At 39.8% G+C, this 21,648-nt stretch overlaps 1 protein-coding gene across 1 annotated transcript in view; it reads right to left on the reverse strand.

The window, feature by feature from the left end:
* Positions 1–21,648, reverse strand: part of rps6kb1b (ribosomal protein S6 kinase b, polypeptide 1b) — a 34,279-nt gene that overhangs the window by 3,316 nt on the left and 9,315 nt on the right. The window contains exons 5-14 of the mRNA XM_062067305.1: positions 18,916–19,063; positions 15,489–15,546; positions 15,309–15,409; positions 13,380–13,470; positions 13,224–13,314; positions 10,308–10,415; positions 8,779–8,841; positions 2,815–2,892; positions 2,315–2,422; positions 2,113–2,225 (exon numbers count right to left, since the gene is read on the reverse strand). Of these exons, the coding sequence (XP_061923289.1) occupies positions 2,113–2,225; positions 2,315–2,422; positions 2,815–2,892; positions 8,779–8,841; positions 10,308–10,415; positions 13,224–13,314; positions 13,380–13,470; positions 15,309–15,409; positions 15,489–15,546; positions 18,916–19,063 (959 nt within the window). The remainder of the gene's footprint in view (positions 1–2,112; positions 2,226–2,314; positions 2,423–2,814; positions 2,893–8,778; positions 8,842–10,307; positions 10,416–13,223; positions 13,315–13,379; positions 13,471–15,308; positions 15,410–15,488; positions 15,547–18,915; positions 19,064–21,648) is intronic.

Raw genomic sequence — 21,648 nt, forward strand, 5'->3', positions numbered from 1 at the left:
GACATTTCTAGACAAATCAATGATTTTGATCATGTCAACATTTCCTGTTCTACTTCTGAGTGGGGACACATTTGGTGGTTGCACATAAATGTGTTGAAAGTTGATGAAATGAGTCCAAAGTGACAAGTTTAGTTGCAGATGATGCTACAAAATAAAGCACATCAATGACATTAATAACTTTCTGTCATTTCATTTTCATATTATTATTATTTTCATGGAAATGAACATGAATGGGAACATTTCAACTCACTTAACATGATCACATTTGTTCAGGAAGTAGAAATAACCACACTTGAATACTACTAAGTCTATCAAAACATTAGTACTAATAAATACTAGTAATAGTGCTATTACCTGCTAATAAATACTCATAATAGTGCTATTACCTGCTAATAAATACTAATAATAGTGCTATTACCTGCTAATAAATACTAATAATAGTGCTATTACATGCTAATAAATACTAGTAATAGTGCTATTACCTGCTAATAAATACTAGTAATAGTGCTATTACCTGCTAATAAATACTCATAATAGTGCTATTACCTGCTAATAAATACTAATAATAGTGCTATTACCTGCTAATAAATACTAATAATAGTGCTATTACCTGCTAATAAATACTAATAATAGTGCTATTACATGCTAATAAATACTAATAATAGTGCTATTACCTGCTAATAAATACTAGTAATAGTGCTATTACCTGCTAATAAATACTAGTAATAGTGCTATTACCTGCTAATAAATACTAGTAATAGTGCCATTACCTGTTAATAAATACTAGTAATAGTGCTATTACCAGCTAATAAATACTAGTAATAGTGCTAATACCTGCTAATAAATACTAGTAATAGTGCTATTACCTGCTAATAAATACTACTAATAGTGCTATTACCTGCTAATAAATACTAGTAATAGTGCTATTACCTGCTAATAAATACTAGTAATAGTGCTGTTACCTGCTAATAAATACTAATAATAGTACTATCACCTGCTAATAAATACTAGTAATAGTACTATTACCCGCTAATAAATACTAATAGTACTATTACCTACTAATGAATACTAATAATAGTGCTATTACCTGCTAATAAATACTAGTAATAGTGCTATTACCTGCTAATACTAATAATAGTACTATTACCTGCTAATAAATACTAGTAATAGTGCTATTACCTGCTAATAAATACTAGTAATAGTGCTATTACCTGCTAATAACTACTACTAATAGTGTTATTACCTGCTAATAAATACTAATAATAGTGCTATTACATGCTAATAAATACTAGTAATAGTGCTATTACATGCTAATAAATACTAGTAATAGTGCTATTGCCTGCTAATAAATACTAGTAATAGTGCTATTACCTGGTAATAAATACTATTAATAGTGCTATTACCTGCTAATAAATACTAGTAATAGTGCTATTATCTGCTAATAAATACTAGTAATAGTGCTATTACCTGCTAAAAAATACTACTAATAGTGCTATTACCTGCTAATAAATACTAGTAATAGTGCTATTACCTGCTAATAAATACTAATAGTGCTATTACATGCTAATAAATTCTAGTAATAGTGCTATTACCTGCTAATAAATACTATTAATAGTGCTATTACCTGCTAATAAATACTAGTAATAGTGCTATTACCTGCTAATAAATACTAGTAATAGTGCTATTACCTGCTAATAAATACTATTAATAGTGCTATTATCTGCTAATAAATACTAGTAATAGTGCTATTACCTGCTAATAAATACTAGTAGTAGTGCTATTACCTGCTAATAAATACTATTAATAGTGCTATTATCTGCTAATAAATACTAGTAATAGTGCTATTACCTGCTAATAAATACTAGTAATAGTGCTATTACCTGCTAATAAATACTAGTAATAGTGCTATTACCTGCTAATAAATACTAGTAATAGTGCTATTACCGGCTAATAAATATTAGTAATAGTGCTATTACCTGCTAATAAATACTAGTAATATAGTTATTACCTGCTAATAAATACTAGTAATAGTGCTATTACCTGCTAATAAATAATAGTATTATTGCCTGCTAGTACATGGTGCCACAAGTAAATGATGATGTCATCACCTACCTGAGAGGTGTTCTTGGGCTGCCGATGAATCTTCGAGGTGAACGAATTTTTGGCTCAAATGAAAACTTTTCTTTGACATTTTCCAGGACCGAAGGTGCAACGTATGTGAAGCCCTGCAGGAGCACAAGCAATGTCAGTATGTGTGTGTGAGTGTGAGTGTGTGTGTGTGTGTGTGTGTGCAGGCTGGTCAGCAGGAAGTTACCAAAAAGGCTTGATTGGCGCTCTCACTGAGCGTGGAGTCATCAGGACTGTCGACTGGCGTCTGACTTGTGAACTTGGAGTCAAACTGACTCACGTCTTCAGCAGATTGCTGCAACGTTGATGACAACACAAACAGGAAGTCAGCTGACGTAATCCATCAACTACTCTACAGTCATAGGAAGCCACACCCACATTCTTTACAACGTTATAGAGGACACGCCCACAATTCTATAAGTAAACAAAGATAGTCATGAAGTGCTGCTTGCATTACAGCTGCTAAACTACCAGGTACTAAGATAATAGCTGCTAAACTAACTATTGCTAAAATAACAGCTGCTAAACTAACAGGTGGTAAAATAAGTGCTAAACTAACAGGCGCTGAGCTAACAGGCGCTGAGCTAACAGGCGCTAAAGTAACAGGTGCTAAAGTACCAGGTGCTCAGAGTGGAAGTTAAAAGATTTGAAAGTAAATGTGTAGAAAACAGTTGTTGAGTTTCTCACCAGAAAAGGTTTAAAGGGAGGTTCTACTTTACGAGCCAGCAAATCCTCCCAGTTGATGTGTCGGAAGAAAGGATGTGCCTGGAGGAACAACATCAGGGTTAGCACTTTTTCATTTATACATCTTCTTCCGCTTGTCCGAGGTCGGGTCGCGGGGGCAGCAGCCTAAGCAGAGAAGGCCAGACTTCCCTCTCCCCAGCCACTAGGTCCAGCTCCTCCCGAGGCCTTCCCAGGCCAGCCGGGAGACATAGTCTTCCCAACGTGTCCTGGGTCTTCCCCGTGGCCTCCTACCGGTCGGACGTGCGTGTTCGGGTGGCATCCTGACCAGATGCCCGAACCACCTCATCTGGCTCCTCTCCATTATTTATAATATTTCAATTAATTGTGATTAACTCGGATTAATCCAAATTCAAAAGTGTGATTAATCTGATCTAAAAAGAGGATTCACTTGACAGCAGTAATATCTAAACATATGTACTGCAATACATAAATATATATATAGCTATATACACATATGAATATACATGTCTGTCTTGCCTCTGGTGAGGGCGGTCGCATTTTTCTCCGCTCCCTCCTTCCCTGCTTGCTCTCTTTGTTTTTGTCTTGTCTGAACTATTTTGAAGCCTCTTTTCTTGAGCTGTCCTCAAATCTAAACATCAAAATGAATTTGATCAACTGGACTCTCGACGCAATTGACACAGTCTTTTCGACAAGGAAAAGAGGTTCGGGGGAGCCTGGCTGCCCTGATGGAACCATTGCTGCGGGGTACGTGAGAGATTCCTGGAATACTTGGAGAATCATGTGCCTCTCAGTCCTTTCCATCGAGGACGTGGAAGACATCTACCTATTTGGAGCTGTGATCGCAGGGCATTTGCTGATTGGGCTGGGCATTGCTCTGGTGTATCGTCAAATTCGGAAGACGATGGCAGCCACTCAAGGGGCCAACAGGCTGTTCAACGCAATGGAAGGATTGGGTCGTGCTGTGGGATCACAGACTGGAGCGATTGCTGATTTGAATCGCAAGGTAGATTCCATCTTGATGAAGTTATAGAAAGAATAAATTGGAATTGTCAGAGCCAGCATATAGAGCAGGAATGTCATTGTTTTGACTGCTCGAAGAAAAAACAACATCTTAATCTACGATTTGACTCCCTCGAATGGCCTTGAGGAACAGGCTGTTTGAAAACACTCCCCTGAGGACTCCTCAAAGATGGACGCTTTTGACCTTTCCCTTTTTTTCAAAAGCACCTGGGTCGGACTCTTGAACTGAACTCTTGGGGCCGGCCTCGGCCCATAAAGACAATTCCAACATCTCACCCAAGTTAATTGGGCATACATGCACGCACACACCCCTCCCCAAATCAACGCCTTCACCACTGCTTAATTCCTCCGGGGTTGTGGGGGCTGAGCAGCGCTCAACAGCAGCTGCCGGCCTCCAAAGTCCTGTTGGATGACTCTGTTGCGAGTTGTTGTGATTACATGTACCATGTTTATGTGTGCCATGCTATGTGAGGTTTTTTTCCTCGGACTCAGTCTGGACCATTCGAGGGTCCAGCCTCAGACTGATATTTTTTTTTACTTCCCCCCTTCCCCAATGTCACCTTTTTCCCACCTTTTTAAGGAGCGCCTAAGTGAGGCTGATCCGTTGGCGGTCCCGTCTTGTCTCCCTGTAACGTATGTCTGCTCTTAGCGGGATTGTGCCGAAAATGTAATTTCAGTTCTTATGTGTCTTGTACATGTTAAGAATGGACAAATAAAGCTCTGAATCTGAATCTGAATACATACATATATATATATATAAATATTATAGCTATATAAACATATGAATATACATACATATATATATATATAAATATTATAGCTATATACACATATGAATATACATACATATATATATATATTATAGCTATATACACATATGAATATACATACATATATATATATATATATATGAATATTATAGCTATATACACATATGAATATACATACATACATACATATTGAGACACTTGTGATTTAGGGCTATATAAATAAACATTGATTGATTGATTGATATATATATTTATAGCTATATACACATATGAATATACATACATATATAAATATATATATCTATATACATACATACATATATATATATATTTATAGCTATATACACATGTATATACATATATAAATATATATAGGTATATACACATGCATATATACATACATATATGTGTCTGTATATGTGTGTGTGTATATATATATATACACACACACACAGTATATATATATATAATATATATATATATATATACACACAGTATATATATATACTGTGTATATATATATATATATATACACGCACACACAGTATATATATATATATATACATATCTATATACACAGTATATATATATATATATATATATGCTGTATATCCGTGTTGTTTGTCTTTGTTATGGCTCTTGCAATCATGCTGTAGCTGAAAGTCATGTTGTATTTTATATTGTCTTGTGGTGTTTACATCTGTTGTGACCCTTCTCAGCCCCCGTAGCTATCCGCCATTTTTGTGTTGGCGATGACGCCACAGACAGACTTGGATGAGGTTTATCTTCTTCATCACTGACAGTGTTCAACCTCATATCAAGTCTGCTGTCCTTAAAGCCAAGGTTCCCTTTTTCTAGTGTCGATACGGTCGATGGATTCCCTTTAAAACCACGTAGGATCGATACTGGAAGGCAAACTTGCTGAGCACAGACAGATGTAGTTGAATCTAAGGAATAAGAATACGATTCATTGTTACACCTCTACTAATAATGTCAATGTTTCAGTTTGGCTTGGTGATGGACGCTCTCTGTGATTGTTGTAATAGTGATTGTTTTGATATGCAGCCAAGCCTGCTTTTGATATATCAATAAGGCCAAAATGGTGATTAAAATGTGAATAATTGTGCAGGGTTAATGGGCAGTCTTTACTAATACTGTAGTACTAAACTATTACCAGTATTTACTAATACTGTAGTACTAAACTATTACCAGAATTTACTAATACTGTAGTACTAAACTATTACCAGTATTTACTAATACTGTAGTACTAAACTATTACCAGTATTTACTAATACTGCAGTACTAAACTATTACCAGTATTTACTAATACTGTAGTACTAAACTAGTACCAGTATTTACTAATACTGCAGTACTAAACTATTACCAGTATTTACTAATACTGCAGTACTAAACTATTACCAGTACTTACTAATACTGCAGTACTAAACTATTACCAGTACTTACTAATACTGTAGTACTAAACTATTACCAGTATTTACTAATACTGCAGTACTAAACTATTACCAGTATTTACTAATACTGCAGTACTAAACTATTACCAGTACTTACTAATACTGCAGTACTAAACTATTACCAGTACTTACTAATACTGCAGTACTAAACTATTACCAGTACTTACTAATACTGCAGTACTAAACTATTACCAGTATTTACTAATACTGCAGTACTAAACTATTACCAGTATTTACTAATACTGCAGTACTAAACTATTACCAGTATTTACTAATACTGTAGTACTAAACTATTACCAGTACTTACTAATACTGCAGTACTAAACTTTTACCAGTACTTACTAATACTGCAGTACTAAACTATTACCAGTATTTACTAATACTGCTGTACTAAACTATTACCAGTATTTACTAATACTGCAGTACTAAACTATTACCAGTATTTACTAATACTGTAGTACTAAACTATTACCAGTATTTACTAATACTGCAGTACTAAACTATTACCAGTATTTACTAATACTGCAGTACTAAACTATTACCAGTATTTACTAATACTGTAGTACTAAACTATTACCAGTATTTACTAATACCGCAGTACTAAACTATTACCAGTATTTACTAATACCGCAGTACTAAACTATTACCAGTACTTACTAATACCGCAGTACTAAACTATTACCAGTACTTACTAATACTGCAGTACTAAACTATTACCAGTATTTACTAATACTGTAGTACTAAACTATTACCAGTATTTACTAATACTGTAGTACTAAACTATTACCAGTATTTACTAATACTGCAGTACTAAACTATTACCAGTATTTACTAATACCGCAGTACTAAACTATTACCAGTACTTACTAATACCGCAGTACTAAACTATTACCAGTACTTACTAATACTGCAGTACTAAACTATTACCAGTACTTACTAATACTGCAGTACTAAACTATTACCAGTACTTACTAATACTGCAGTACTAAACTATTACCAGTACTTACTAATACTGCAGTACTAAACTATTACCAGTACTTACTAATACTGCAGTACTAAACAGAGAGAAGTAGAAGGATGTATTGCATGCTTTGCCTCATTTTGTAGACAAAAGTTGATAAAAACAATAAGATATGAATATTTTTCTGCCAAAGTTGGAACTATAAAAGCTGTATGTTGCAGGGTACACACCAAAAGTAGATTCACATTTCAATTGTGATTCTGATTGTAAAATTAATTCATAATTTTCAAAAATGTAATTACAAAAACAAAATGATCATATATATATATTTTTTTTAATCAGTTTTTAAAAAGACATTTTTCGGCCATCTCCATGTGACCAGGAGGAGCTTCTCTAAACTCTCTGGAAAATGTTTCATTTGTAATTGGAGGTTTGACTCGATTCTAAATCCAGCAACGTGTTGAAGCAACAATCAGCCCAGGAAGTGGAACCAGATCAAATGTTTTGTGTTGTGTCCTAATGAAGAGTGTGTTGTCCACCTGGATGTGAAACACCTGCTCTAATGAAGAGTGTGTTGTCCACCTGGATGTGAAACACCTGCCCTAATGAAGAGTGTGTTGTCCACCTGGATGTGAAACACCTGCCCTAATGAAGAGTGTGTTGTCCACCTGGATGTGAAACACCTGCCCTAATGAAGAGTGTGTTGTCCACCTGGATGTGAAACACCTGCCCTAATGAAGAGTGTGTTGTCCACCTGGATGTGAAACACCTGCCCTAATGAAGAGTGTGTTGTCCACCTGGATGTGAAACACCTGCCCTAATGAAGAGTGTGTTGTCCACCTGGATGTGAAACACCTGCCTTAATGAAGAGTGTGTTGTCCACCTGGATGTGAAACACCTGCCCTAATGAAGAGTGTGTTGTCCACTTGGATGTGAAACACCTGTCCTAATGAAGAGTGTGTTGTCCACCTGGATGTGAAACACCTGCTCTAATGAAGAGTGTGTTGTCCACCTGGATGTGAAACACCTGCCCTAATGAAGAGTGTGTTGTCCACCTGGATGTGAAACACCTGCCCTAATGAAGAGTGTGTTGTCCACCTGGATGTGAAACACCTGCCTTAATGAAGAGTGTGTTGTCCACCTGGATGTGAAACACCTGCCCTAATGAAGAGTGTGTTGTCCACTTGGATGTGAAACACCTGTCCTAATGAAGAGTGTGTTGTCCACCTGGATGTGAAACACCTGCCCTAATGAAGAGTGTGTTGTCCACTTGGATGTGAAACACCTGCCCTAATGAAGAGTGTGTTGTCCACCTGGATGTGAAACACCTGCCCTAATGAAGAGTGTGTTGTCCACCTGGATGTGAAACACCTGTCCTAATGAAGAGTGTGTTGTCCACCTGGATGTGAAACACCTGCCCTAATGAAGAGTGTGTTGTCCACCTGGATGTGAAACACCTGCCCTAATGAAGAGTGTGTTGTCCACCTGGATGTGAAACACCTGCTCTAATGAAGAGTGTGTTGTCCACCTGGATGTGAAACACCTGCTCTAATGAAGAGTGTGTTGTCCACCTGGATGTGAAACACCTGCCCTAATGAAGAGTGTGTTGTCCACCTGGATGTGAAACACCTGCCCTAATGAAGAGTGTGTTGTCCACCTGGATGTGAAACACCTGCCCTAATGAAGAGTGTGTTGTCCACCTGGATGTGAAACACCTGCTCACCTGCACCTCCGTGGCATCTCCAGCACCTGCTCCCAAACGTGAGGAGGCGTTCCTCTTCAGCAACTGCACACACGTTGGGAAACAGCCATGAGGTCACCAAGAAGAGGAGGAGGAGGAACAGGAAGAGGAAAAGGAGAAGAAGGGAAAGGAGAAAAAGAATAAAAAGGAGAAAGAGGAGAAGAAGAAGGAGGAACAAAAGAAGAATGACAAGAAAAAGAAGGGAAAGGAGAATAAGAATAAGAAGAGGGAAGAAGGAAAGAAGAAGAGAAAGAAGGAGAAGAAGAGAAAGAAGGAGAAGGAGAGGAAGAAGGAGAAAGAGGAGAAGAAGAAGTAGATGAAGGAAGAAGAGGAGGAATAAAAGGAGGAGAAATAGGAGGAGGAGAAAGAGAAGGGGAAGGAGTAGATGAAGAAGAACAAGAATATAAAGAAGCAGGAGAAAAAGGAAGAAGAGAAGGAAGAGAAGAAGAAGAGAAAGGAGGAGCAAGAGAAGGAGAAGACCAAGAAGAAGGAGAAGAAAGACAAGGAGGAAGAGGAGGAGGAGAAGAAGGGGACAGAGAAGATGAAGAACAAGAATATAAAGAAGCAGGAGAAAAAGAAGGAGAAAGAGAAGGAAGAGAAGAAGAAGAAGAAGGAGGGCAAGAGAAGGAGAAGACCAAGAAGTAGGAGAAACAAAGAGGAGGAAGAGGAGAAGGAGAAGAAGGGGAAGGAGAAGATGAAGAAGAACAAGAATATAAAGAAGCAGGAGGAAAAAAAGGAGGAAGAGAAGAAGAACGAGCAACAAGAGAAGGAGGACCAAGAAGGAGGAGAAGAAAAACGACGACGAGGAGAAGGGGACGGAGAAGATGAAGAAAAACAAGGAGATAAAGAAGAAGGTGCAAGAGAAGAAGAAAAAGTGGAAGGAGGAGGAAGAAGAAGAGGAGGAAGATGAGGAGGGAAAAAAGGAGAAGACCAAGAAGGAGGAGAAGAAGAAGGAGGAGAAGAAGAAGGGGAAGGAGGAGAAAAAGAAAAAAGGAGAAAAAGGAGAATGAGGAGAAGAAGAAGGAAGAGGAGGAGAAGAAGAACAAGAAGTAGAAGGAGGAAAAATAAGGAGGGGAAGAAAGAGAAGAAGAAGAAGAAGAAGAGGAAGGAAAAGGAGGAGGGGGAAAAGGAGAAGAAGAAGGAAGAGAAGAACAAAGGGAAGGAGAAGGTGAAGAACAAGATAAAGAAGGAGAAACAGGAAGTGGAGGAGGACGAAGAAAAGAATGAGAAAAAGGAGGAATACAAGAAAGAGAAGAAGAAGAAAAAAAATAGAGGAGTAAGGAGTAAAAGAAGGAGGAGAAGAAGGGGAAGATGAAGGATAACAAAAATATAAAGAAGGAGAAAAAGAAGGAGGTGGCAAAGGAGAAGAAAAGGAGAAGAAGAAGAAGAAGCAGGAGGAGGAGAAGGACGAAAAAGAGGAGTAGAAGAAGGAGAAGAAGGAAAATATGGAGTAGAAGGAGGAAAAAGAGGAGCAGGAGGAAAAAATGGAGTAGAAGAAGAAGACAACGTACACGTTTGAGGAGGTCCCGAGCTTCTTGTGTGAGATATGGTGGCAGACTGAGTTTGCACTTCAAGATCTTGTCTATGGTCTTCTTCCTGTTCTCACCTGTGAAGGGAGGCTGCACACACAAGTTGCAGTCAAGCAGTGCAGGTGTGCTACCTGAAGGTGCTAAAGGAGGGAGTCAAGCAGTGCAGGTGTGCTACCTGAAGGTGCTAAAGGAGGGAGTCAAGCAGTGCAGGTGTGCTACATGAAGGTTGGAGGTGCTAAAGGAGGGAGTCAAGCAGTGCAGGTGTGCTACATGAAGGTTGGAGGTGCTATAGGAGGGAGTCAAGCAGTGCAGGTGTGCTACATGAAGGTTGGAGGTGCTATAGGAGGGAGTCAAGCAGTGCAGGTGTGCTACATGAAGGTTGGAGGTGCTATAGGAGGGAGTCAAGCAGTGCAGGTGTGCTACATGAAGGTGCTAAAGGAGGGAGTCAAGCAGTGCAGGTGTGCTACATGAAGGTGCTAAAGGAGGGAGTCAAGCAGTGCAGGTGTGCTACATGAAGGTTGGAGGTGCTATAGGAGGGAGTCAAGCAGTGCAGGTGTGCTACCTGAAGGTGCTAAAGGAGGGAGTCAAGCAGTGCAGGTGTGCTACCTGAAGGTGCTAAAGGAGGGAGTCAAGCAGTGCAGGTGTGCTACCTGAAGGTGCTAAAGGAGGGAGTCAAGCAGTGCAGGTGTGCTACCTGAAGGTGCTAAAGGAGGGAGTCAAGCAGTGCAGGTGTGCTACCTGAAGGTGCTAAAGGAGGGAGTCAAGCAGTGCAGGTGTGCTACATGAAGGTTGGAGGTGCTATAGGAGGGAGTCAAGCAGTGCAGGTGTGCTACATGAAGGTGCTAAAGGAGGGAGTCAAGCAGTGCAGGTGTGCTACATGAAGGTTGGAGGTGCTAAAGGAGGGAGTCAAGCAGTGCAGGTGTGCTACATGAAGGTTGGAGGTGCTAAAGGAGGGAGTCAAGCAGTGCAGGTGTGCTACCTGAAGGTGCTAAAGGAGGGAGTCAAGCAGTGCAGGTGTGCTACATGAAGGTTGGAGGTGCTATAGGAGGGAGTCAAGCAGTGCAGGTGTGCTACATGAAGGTTGGAGGTGCTATAGGAGGGAGTCAAGCAGTGCAGGTGTGCTACATGAAGGTGCTAAAGGAGGGAGTCAAGCAGTGCAGGTGTGCTACATGAAGGTGCTAAAGGAGGGAGTCAAGCAGTGCAGGTGTGCTACATGAAGGTTGGAGGTGCTATAGGAGGGAGTCAAGCAGTGCAGGTGTGCTACCTGAAGGTGCTAAAGGAGGGAGTCAAGCAGTGCAGGTGTGCTACCTGAAGGTGCTAAAGGAGGGAGTCAAGCAGTGCAGGTGTGCTACCTGAAGGTGCTAAAGGAGGGAGTCAAGCAGTGCAGGTGTGCTACCTGAAGGTGCTAAAGGAGGGAGTCAAGCAGTGCAGGTGTGCTACCTGAAGGTGCTAAAGGAGGGAGTCAAGCAGTGCAGGTGTGCTACATGAAGGTTGGAGGTGCTATAGGAGGGAGTCAAGCAGTGCAGGTGTGCTACATGAAGGTGCTAAAGGAGGGAGTCAAGCAGTGCAGGTGTGCTACATGAAGGTTGGAGGTGCTAAAGGAGGGAGTCAAGCAGTGCAGGTGTGCTACATGAAGGTTGGAGGTGCTAAAGGAGGGAGTCAAGCAGTGCAGGTGTGCTACCTGAACGTGCTAAAGGAGGGAGTCAAGCAGTGCAGGTGTGCTACCTGAACGTGCTAAAGGAGGGAGTCAAGCAGTGCAGGTGTGCTACCTGAAGGTTGGAGGTGCTAAAGGAGGGAGTCAAGCAGTGCAGGTGTGCTACATGAAGGTGCTAAAGGAGGGAGTCAAGCAGTGCAGGTGTGCTACCTGAAGGTTGGAGGTGCTAAAGGAGGGAGTCAAGCAGTGCAGGTGTGCTACATGAAGGTGCTAAAGGAGGGAGTCAAGCAGTGCAGGTGTGCTACATGAAGGTTGGAGGTGCTAAAGGAGGGAGTCAAGCAGTGCAGGTGTGCTACATGAAGGTTGGAGGTGCTAAAGGAGGGAGTCAAGCAGTGCAGGTGTGCTACATGAAGGTTGGAGGTGCTAAAGGAGGGAGTCAAGCAGTGCAGGTGTGCTACATGAAGGTTGGAGGAGCTAAAGGAGGGAGTCAAGCAGTGCAGGTGTGCTACATGAAGGTTGGAGGTGCTAAAGGAGGGAGTCAAGCAGTGCAGGTGTGCTACATGAAGGTTGGAGGTGCTAAAGGAGGGAGTCAAGCAGTGCAGGTGTGCTACATGAAGGTTGGAGGTGCTAAAGGAGGGAGTCAAGCAGTGCAGGTGTGCTACATGAAGGTTGGAGGTGCTAAAGGAGGGAGTCAAGCAGTGCAGGTGTGCTACATGAAGGTTGGAGGTGCTAAAGGAGGGAGTCAAGCAGTGCAGGTGTGCTACATGAAGGTTGGAGGTGCTAAAGGAGGGAGTCAAGCAGTGCAGGTGTGCTACATGAAGGTGCTAAAGGAGGGAGTCAAGCAGTGCAGGTGTGCTACATGAAGGTTGGAGGTGCTAAAGGAGGGAGTCAAGCAGTGCAGGTGTGCTACATGAAGGTTGGAGGTGCTAAAGGAGGGAGTCAAGCAGTGCAGGTGTGCTACATGAAGGTGCTAAAGGAGGGAGTCAAGCAGTGCAGGTGTGCTACATGAAGGTTGGAGGTGCTAAAGGAGGGAGTCAAGCAGTGCAGGTGTGCTACATGAAGGTTGGAGGTGCTAAAGGAGGGAGTCAAGCAGTGCAGGTGTGCTACATGAAGGTTGGAGGTGCTAAAGGAGGGAGTCAAGCAGTGCAGGTGTGCTACATGAAGGTTGGAGGTGCTAAAGGAGGGAGTCAAGCAGTGCAGGTGTGCTACATGAAGGTTGGAGGTGCTAAAGGAGAGTCACTGACCGCCCCAGTCAGCATGTCGTACATCAGCGCTCCCAGACTCCACCAGTCCACCGCTCGGTTGTGTCCACTCCGCATTAGGATCTCTGGCGCCCTGCAGGCCAGCGTGTCAGGATGGTGCGTTCAGGGACGGCGTGAGAGTGCGTGCATGAGACTCACATGTATTCTATGGTACCACAGAAGGTGTGTGTGACTGTGCCGTCGTGGATGGACTCTTTACACAGCCCGAAATCTGTCAACTTGACATGACCTGCAGGGAAAGCAGATCTACTCAATACAATCTTTTATAGTTCATACAGAACTGTGATTCAACTGAATCAAATCAACTACTTCATTGTGTTGTGAGGATTCTACCTAGCAACAGGAGGTAGAAGAAGGCATTTAATTAAGGGGACCTAAGATCCTTTCTGACAATGTTACAATGTTGGATATTGGTGCTGAACAATTTCCCTTGTGGATCATTAAAGTTTGTCTAACACTATCAAAGAACCAAATCATAACATTTATGCATTTTGTTGGTACTAATAACTGCAATAGAGGAGATTCTTTGGTACTAATAACTGCAATAAAATAGATTCTTGGTACTAATAACTGCAGCGAAAGAGAGATTATTTGTACTAATAACTGCAAGAGAGGAGAATCTTAGTACTAATAACTGCAATAGAGAAGAATCTTAGTACTAATAACTGCAATAGAGAAGACTTTTGGTACTAATAACTGCAATAAAATAGATTGGTACTAATAACTGCAATAGAGGAGAATCTTAGTACTAATAACTGCAAGAGAGGAGAATCTTGGTACTAATAACTGCAAGAGAGGAGAATCTTAGTACTAATAACTGCAATAGAGAAGACTTTTGGTACTAATAACTGCAATAAAATTGATTGGTACTAATAACTGCAATAGAGGATAATCTTGGTACTATTAACTGCTATCAAATAGATTTTTGGTACTAATAACTGCAATAAAATAAATTATTGGTACTAATAACTACAATAAAATAGACTCTTGGTACTAATAAATGCAATAGAGGAGACTTGGTACTAATAACTGCAATAAAAGAGATTATTGTTACTAATAACTGCAATAAAATAGATTATTGGTACTAATAACTGCAATGGGAGACTCGTTGGTACTAATAACTGCAATGGGAGACTCGTTGGTACTAATAACTGCAATGGGAGACTTATTGGTACTAATAACTGCAATGGGAGACTTATTGGTACTAATAACTGCAATAGGAGACTTATTGGTACTAATAACTGCAACAGGAGACTTATTGGTACTAATAACTGCAATAGGAGACTTATTGGTACTAATAACTGCAATAGGAGACTTATTGGTACTAATAACTGCAATAGGAGACTTATTGGTACTAATTGCAATAAGAGACTTATTGGTACTAATAACTGCAATGGGAGACTTATTGGTACTAATAACTGCAATTGGAGACTTATTGGTACTAATAACTGCAATTGGAGACTCATTGGTACTAATAACTGCAATAGGAGACTTATTGGTACTAATAACTGCAATGGGAGACTTATTGGTACTAATAACTGCAATGGGAGACTTATTGGTACTAATAACTGCAATTGGAGACTTATTGGTACTAATAACTGCAATTGGAGACTCATTGGTACTAATAACTGCAATAGGAGACTCATTGGTACGAATAACTGCAATAGAGGAGATTATTGGTACTAATAACTGCAATAGGAGACTCATTGGTACTAATAACTGCAATAGGAGACTCATTGGTACTAATAACTGCAATAGGAGACTCATTGGTACGAATAACTGCAATAGAGGAGATTATTGGTACTAATAACTGCAATAGGAGACTCCTTGGTACTAATAACTGCAATAGGAGACTCATTGGTACTAGTAACTGCAATAGAGGAGATTCTTGGTACTGATAACTGTTAGAAACAACATTATTGGTACTAATAACGGCAATAAAGGAGAGTCTTGGTACTAATAACTGCAATAGAGAAGACTCTTGGTACTAATAATGGCAATAGAAGAGAGCTCTTTAGTTGTTCTGCTCTGTGACCTGGCCAGGTGTTACCGATCATGGAAACAAACCTTGGCTGCTCAGCATGATGTTCTCAGGCTTGAGGTCTCTGTAGATGATGCCCTTCTGGTGCAGGTGGCCCAGAGCCATGGAGATCTCTGCCAGGTAGAAACTACAGGGACCAACAAGACAAAAGCTTTGTTAACATTATTCACACTAAAATCTTCCCAGATATGAGTTCTTCAACTCACCAGGCCGTGTCTTCCATGAAAATGCCCTCCCTCTCCAACTGCATGAAGAGTTCTCCTCCTGCACACAAGAACACGTCAAGAATAGAAGCTGCTTGGACGGATACTATTTGGTGACTTACACAGTTGTTACACACAATCTAACCTTGTTTCATGTTGAAACAATCTGAGGAGTGAAGTGTTTCCGTGTTTTATTGTGTTTGTGGTTTATTAGCACTTCTTTTTACGCTTGTACGGGAAGTAAGAATGTTAGGGATGAGGACTGGAACTGGCTTCCTTAAAAGTACCAACATAAAATGTACAAAAAAAGTAGCAAAACCGTGGCTCTAAAACCGAAGTACGGACTGTAGCATGGGTGATGTGTACTGTTGCACATTTAGTAAACACAATCATAGATATGAACAGTCGTCAGCAGTTAGCATACATGACCTACATGTCTGCTACAAAATACTGCAGCAATAAAGAGTAGGGTTGTGACGGTACTCGGTATAATCCTGCACAGGACAATCCCACTTTAATTATTTAAAAAAAAAAAAAAAAAAAAAAAAAAAGTGATATTAATCGAGATGGAACGATATGAAAAATAATTACGTAATCATTTTTGGCCGTTTTGCCCAGCTCTACTCCACAGTCGTCAGACGTCACATAAGCCGGAAGTGAAACAAAGTGATCACCCAATTTTCTTAAAACGCTTACAAATTAAAATGGAAGAAGATAAACATATTTAAACAAATACAAATAATTTGGCTCTTATGAAGCAGAATATATTTAATGTTTTCTCTTTTATGTGGCTATATATTTATTTAAAAAATACAACTTAGTTGAAAGATTTTTTTGTGTGTGTCTAAGTAATTTTTGAGCACATTCAAAAATACCCGTGATAACGTTAACCATTTTCTTTATTGTTTTGGTTATGTATATTTGTGGGTCCCGCACCTCCTCTTTAACAGAGACTGAACATATTTCATTGCTTTTGGTTGTGATTTTTATTCAAGTGCAAAATGTAGCTAATGTAGCGTGAATGTTATTTTAATTGTTTGGGTTATCAACTTGGATATATACACATACATACATGCATATACACATATATATATAAACATATATACATATGTATTAGGGATGTCCGAAAATGGCTTTTTGCCAATATCCGATATTCCGATATTGTCCAACTCTTAATTACCGATACAGATATCAACCGATACCGATATATACAGTCGTGGAATTAACACATTATTATGCCTAATTTGGACAAACAGGTATGGTGAAGATAAGGTACTTTTTTTTAAAAATTAATAAAATAAAATAAGATACATAAATTAAAAACATTTTCTTGAATAAAAAACAAAGTAAAACAATATAAAAACAGTTACATAGAAACTAGTAATTAATGAAAATGAGTAAAATTAACTGTTAAAGGTTAGTACTATTAGTGGAGCAGCAGCACGCACAATCATGTGTGCTTACGGACTGTATCCCTTGCAGACTGTATTGATATATATTGATATATAATGTAGGAACCACAATATTAATTACAGAAAGAAACAACCCTTTTGTGTGAATGAGTGTAAATGGGGGAGGGAGGTTTTTTGGGTTGGTGTACTAATTGTAAGTGTATCTTGTGTTTTTTATGTTGATTGATATTAAAAAAAACATTAAAAAAAACAAAAACAAAAAAACGATACTGATAAAAAAAACAAAACTATACCGTTAATTTCTGATATTACATTTTAAAGCATTTATCGGCCGCTAATATCGGCAGGCCGATATTATTGGACATCTCTAATTACAATGTTAAAATATACGAGAAATACAAGTTTATTGCATTTGAAAGGCTATACTTGCATTATTATTATGCATTATCATTACATTGGTGGTTAATTTGCTCATTTGCTCTCAAAATAATGTTGACAATATCGTTAATTGACAATAACATGTGGGTCAAAATGTATTATCCGCCCAGGCCTACTAGCAAATTCTACATCTAATTAGACAAACTTTATAAAAATGTTACTTTGTGTTTACCGTATTTTCCGCACCATAAGCCGCACCTAAAAACCACAATTTTTCTCAAAAGCTGACAGTGCGGCTAATATATGGATTAATATAAATATTTATTTTCATAAAGTTTAGGTCTCGCAACTACGGTAAACAGCCGCCATCTTTTTTCCCCGTAGAAGAGGAAGCGCTTCTTCTTCTACGGTAAGCAACCGCCCCCATAGAAGAGGAAGCGCTTCTTCTTCTACTGTAAGCAACCGCCAAGGTGAGCACCCGCCCCCGTAGAAGAAGAAGCGCGCGGATATTACGTTTCATTTCATTTGTGTGTTTCTGTAAAGACCACAAAATGGCTCCTACTAAGAGACACGCGTACAAGGTTCCACTGACTTTTGACATTCATGTGAACCGCACTGTGGATACAACGGGAGCACGTACGGTGAATATTCGCACCACAGGGAATGAGAAGTCGTCCTTCACTGTGGTTCTAGCTTGCCATGCTAACGGCCAGAAACTTCCACCCATGGTGATATTCAAAAGGAAGACCTTGCCAAAAGAGAACTTTCCAGCTGGCGTCATCATAAAAGCTAACTCGAAGGGATGGGTGGATGAAGAAAAAATGAGCGAAGAGACCGGGTGACTTTTTTCACGCAGCTCCGTCCCTGTTGATCTACGAGTCCATGCGCGTCCACATCACAGATGGTGTCAAAAAACAAGTGAAGCACACCGAAAAAGAATAATTCGAGGGATTTGTGGATGAGTAATAACTTCAGAAAGTGAGCTTTAAGTGTCTATTTTGTGTGTTGTGTGACATTAACGTATGAGCAACGTTGAGTTATTGATGTTGCTATTGCTCTGCACTATTTTGAGTGTTACTATTTTTGTGATTGCAATTTTGCACATTACATTTTGGGAGTGAACAGAGTTGTTAGAACGCTGGTTTGTAATATATTATTAAAGTTTGACTGACCTATCTGACTGTTTTTTTGACATTCCCTTTAGCGTAGCGTAGGTGCGGCTAATAACACGGGGCGGCTAATAGGTAAACAAAGTTTTGAAATATGCCATTCATTGAAGGTGCGGCTTATAACACGGGCCGGCTTATGGTGCGGAAAATACGGTAGTTACTTGCAATACAATATTTTCACTTCTATGATCTATTGTCAAAGTATCGGATCCAGACTTGAAATTGGATCACGTCTGAGGCCGAAAATCGGACCGGAAGCCAAAATTGTTAATTGGGTAATGCGTACTTACCGGTAGTTATTTGACTCATATTTTGAAGTACTTAAATTCCTAGATTGCTAGAATGTACAAATGCATTGTTTTTGATTTTTGTAAGTACTGATTTGGTTGTAGAATCAGTTGAAATGTGAACAAGCAGAGCAGTTACCAATGGTCACAGGTCACATGTGGACAGTAGATATTTGGCACTGACCACTGAGGTACTCCAGGATGAGGTACAACTTTCCACCCGTCTGAAAGGCGTAGATGAGATCCACGATAAAAGGATGCTTCACCTCCTCCAGGATGTTCCTTTCTGCCTTGGTGTGGGCCGTGTCCTTGGCGTTACGTACAATCATTGCCTGCCGCACACAAAGGCAAACAAGTGGTTATTCTTCTGCACTCGAATGCTAAATGTTTGAATGACAGTCAAGAATCTTCAAAGCATTTCTCGTACAGTTGAAAGGTTTTATGATGGCGACAGTTTGATTGTGGAATGAAAATATCGAATACCAATCGGAGGTCACGCAGCCAGGGAAGGAATGTGTTGGGCTTTAGGGGCTCTACTGTAATATGTCAATGTCTGGTGTAGCTTACTGTACATGATTCTACTGCAATGTTAAGGACAAATTGGCGGTAACAAATAGACGCATGTCTTCCCTATTGCTGGAAGCCATTGCTATCTAAGTATATGACTAGATAAAAAAACAACACACACATTTGAAGTGAAGTGAAGTGAATTATATTTATATAGCGCTTTTCTCTAGCGACTCAAAGCGCTTTACATAGTGAAAACCCAATATCTAAGTTACATTTAAACCAGTGTGGGTGGCACTGGGAGCAGGTGGGTAAAGTGTCTTGCCCAAGGACACAACGGCAGTGACTAGGATGGCGGAAGTGGGTATCGAACCTGCAACCCTCAGGTTGATGGCACGGCCACTCTACCAACCGTTTAACCATTTAATCTAATTTAATTCTTATTTGCCTCATTAAATCAATAATTATCTGATCATGTGTTAGCATACACTAACTCAATCAAACATGGCGGAAATGTCCGTGACGACAGCCAATCAGAGTCTACCTTTCCCCGCTCCACTTCTAAATTACCGGTTACATTAATCCATGAAAATATAGAGAAGCTGCAGAACGGTCACGTTTTAGTATGTATTTTTCCCCCCTGACTCTACAAACTGGACGATCGATCATTAGCCTTGCTCACTGGGTCGTAGGCAGACATACACATCGCTTGCAGTCAACTCGGTCCTCTCTGGTCCGTCACTCAAATATGTCCGTGTGCAACATAAACAACGATAACAGCTCCTCTTGTTACAGGATGAAGAAGAGTGAGACACCGCTTTAGTCCGCTCCCCAGGGTAAATGCTGTCCGTTATTATTACTTGATCAAACTACTATAGTTGTCTTAGAATTGATTGTATTTTGGTTGGTTTATGCAAGTCATCTTTGTCAAAGAACACAAGAGCTCACACACAACCTGACTCGAGTACTTGTGTAAACGTCATCACAGGAAGGTGGCGCAATTTGGGACCACATTCTTACCTAAAATGTGGCAGGTAAAACCAGTTCTGGCTGGGAATGAGGTCATCAAGTCCTTCTAGAGCAGGCCTGGGCAATTATTTTGACTCAAGGGCCACATTTAGAGAAAAAAATGTGTCTGGGGGCCGGTGTATCTGATTTTTAGGAACACTAATACAAAACCTCACAATAATGTCTGATTGAATGCTAAAAACGTTATGACAGACCGTCTTAGAAAACGGAATGGAATTTTAATTTTTTTTACTGAATGAGACACCCAGCATGTACATGGAAATAAAGAATGTGGGATTTACAATATTAACTATGAAGGGTAAAACAGTGAATATTGACAACATATGTACGTCACACCCCCTCTCCATCCACATATTTTACAATCAAGTGAAACACAACAAAAATGCAACAAACAGTGAAATATGAATGTTAAGGGTAAAATAAACCCACCTACAATCTGATATATGTGACAAATCACTAAGCTTTAGAACTTTGTTGTAAAAATCTCCTTCCACGTCTGTCCCTGACACCCACATTTCAGCCTCTGGAAACACTGTGGAAACACTCCCCACCCACACAGCTTGGTGCCTCGTCTGAGCTGCTGTGACTTACATTACCATAGTAACTAATTACATTACCATAGTAACTAGTATATCATGCAAAAGCGCAGATTCCAAGCATTGAAAGACTTAGTATAGTTGAAGACTTACAGTCATTAGACAACATCACTGCACATCATAATGGCAGCTACACTTTACATCTTAAACATCTAAAAGAATGATTTGGGAATGTCTGGCGGGCCAGATTGAAAAGCTTAACGGGCCGCATGTGGCAACTCGGGCCTTAATTTGCCCAGCTCTGTTCTAGAGGAAGCATGAAGCTGAAGCTCCAGAGGCAGGAGAGCATGCTAGCGGTGCCAAGGCTGCAGCACAGCAGCACACATTGCAAAATACTAACTAGCCTGCAAATTTGACACAATATTGGCGTCAAGCTCACAGAATAGAGTAGATTCAAGCTAAAATGTCTGTGAGGTTGTAGCTTTTGGAACCAAAATGTCCCCTTTTATGTAAAATGCACATTTATTGATGTTCTAACGGTAAAATGAGCTCAAACGCTAGCTTTTGAAGTTCCATATTGGTGACGTCATTAAGAAAAATACCTCCTTCCTCGTGGACATGTTACAGGGTTTCCCCGACATGTAAACTATCGTCCACCTGTCAGAAGCACCTAAACGAGTAAAGTAAGGAGAAAGTTGAAGAGAAAGGTATTTTAAGCTAATTAATGCATTTCTTGTTCAAGCCAGTTTAAATTACGCTAAATCTTTTGACATTACTACCGACAATAACCTAACTTTAAGCCGTGTGTGTCTTCCAACCTCCATTGAGATGTCTCTGTGTGGAGT

This window comes from Entelurus aequoreus, linkage group LG13 (assembly GCF_033978785.1).
Source record: "Entelurus aequoreus isolate RoL-2023_Sb linkage group LG13, RoL_Eaeq_v1.1, whole genome shotgun sequence".
Taxonomy (NCBI): Eukaryota; Metazoa; Chordata; class Actinopteri; order Syngnathiformes; family Syngnathidae; genus Entelurus; species Entelurus aequoreus.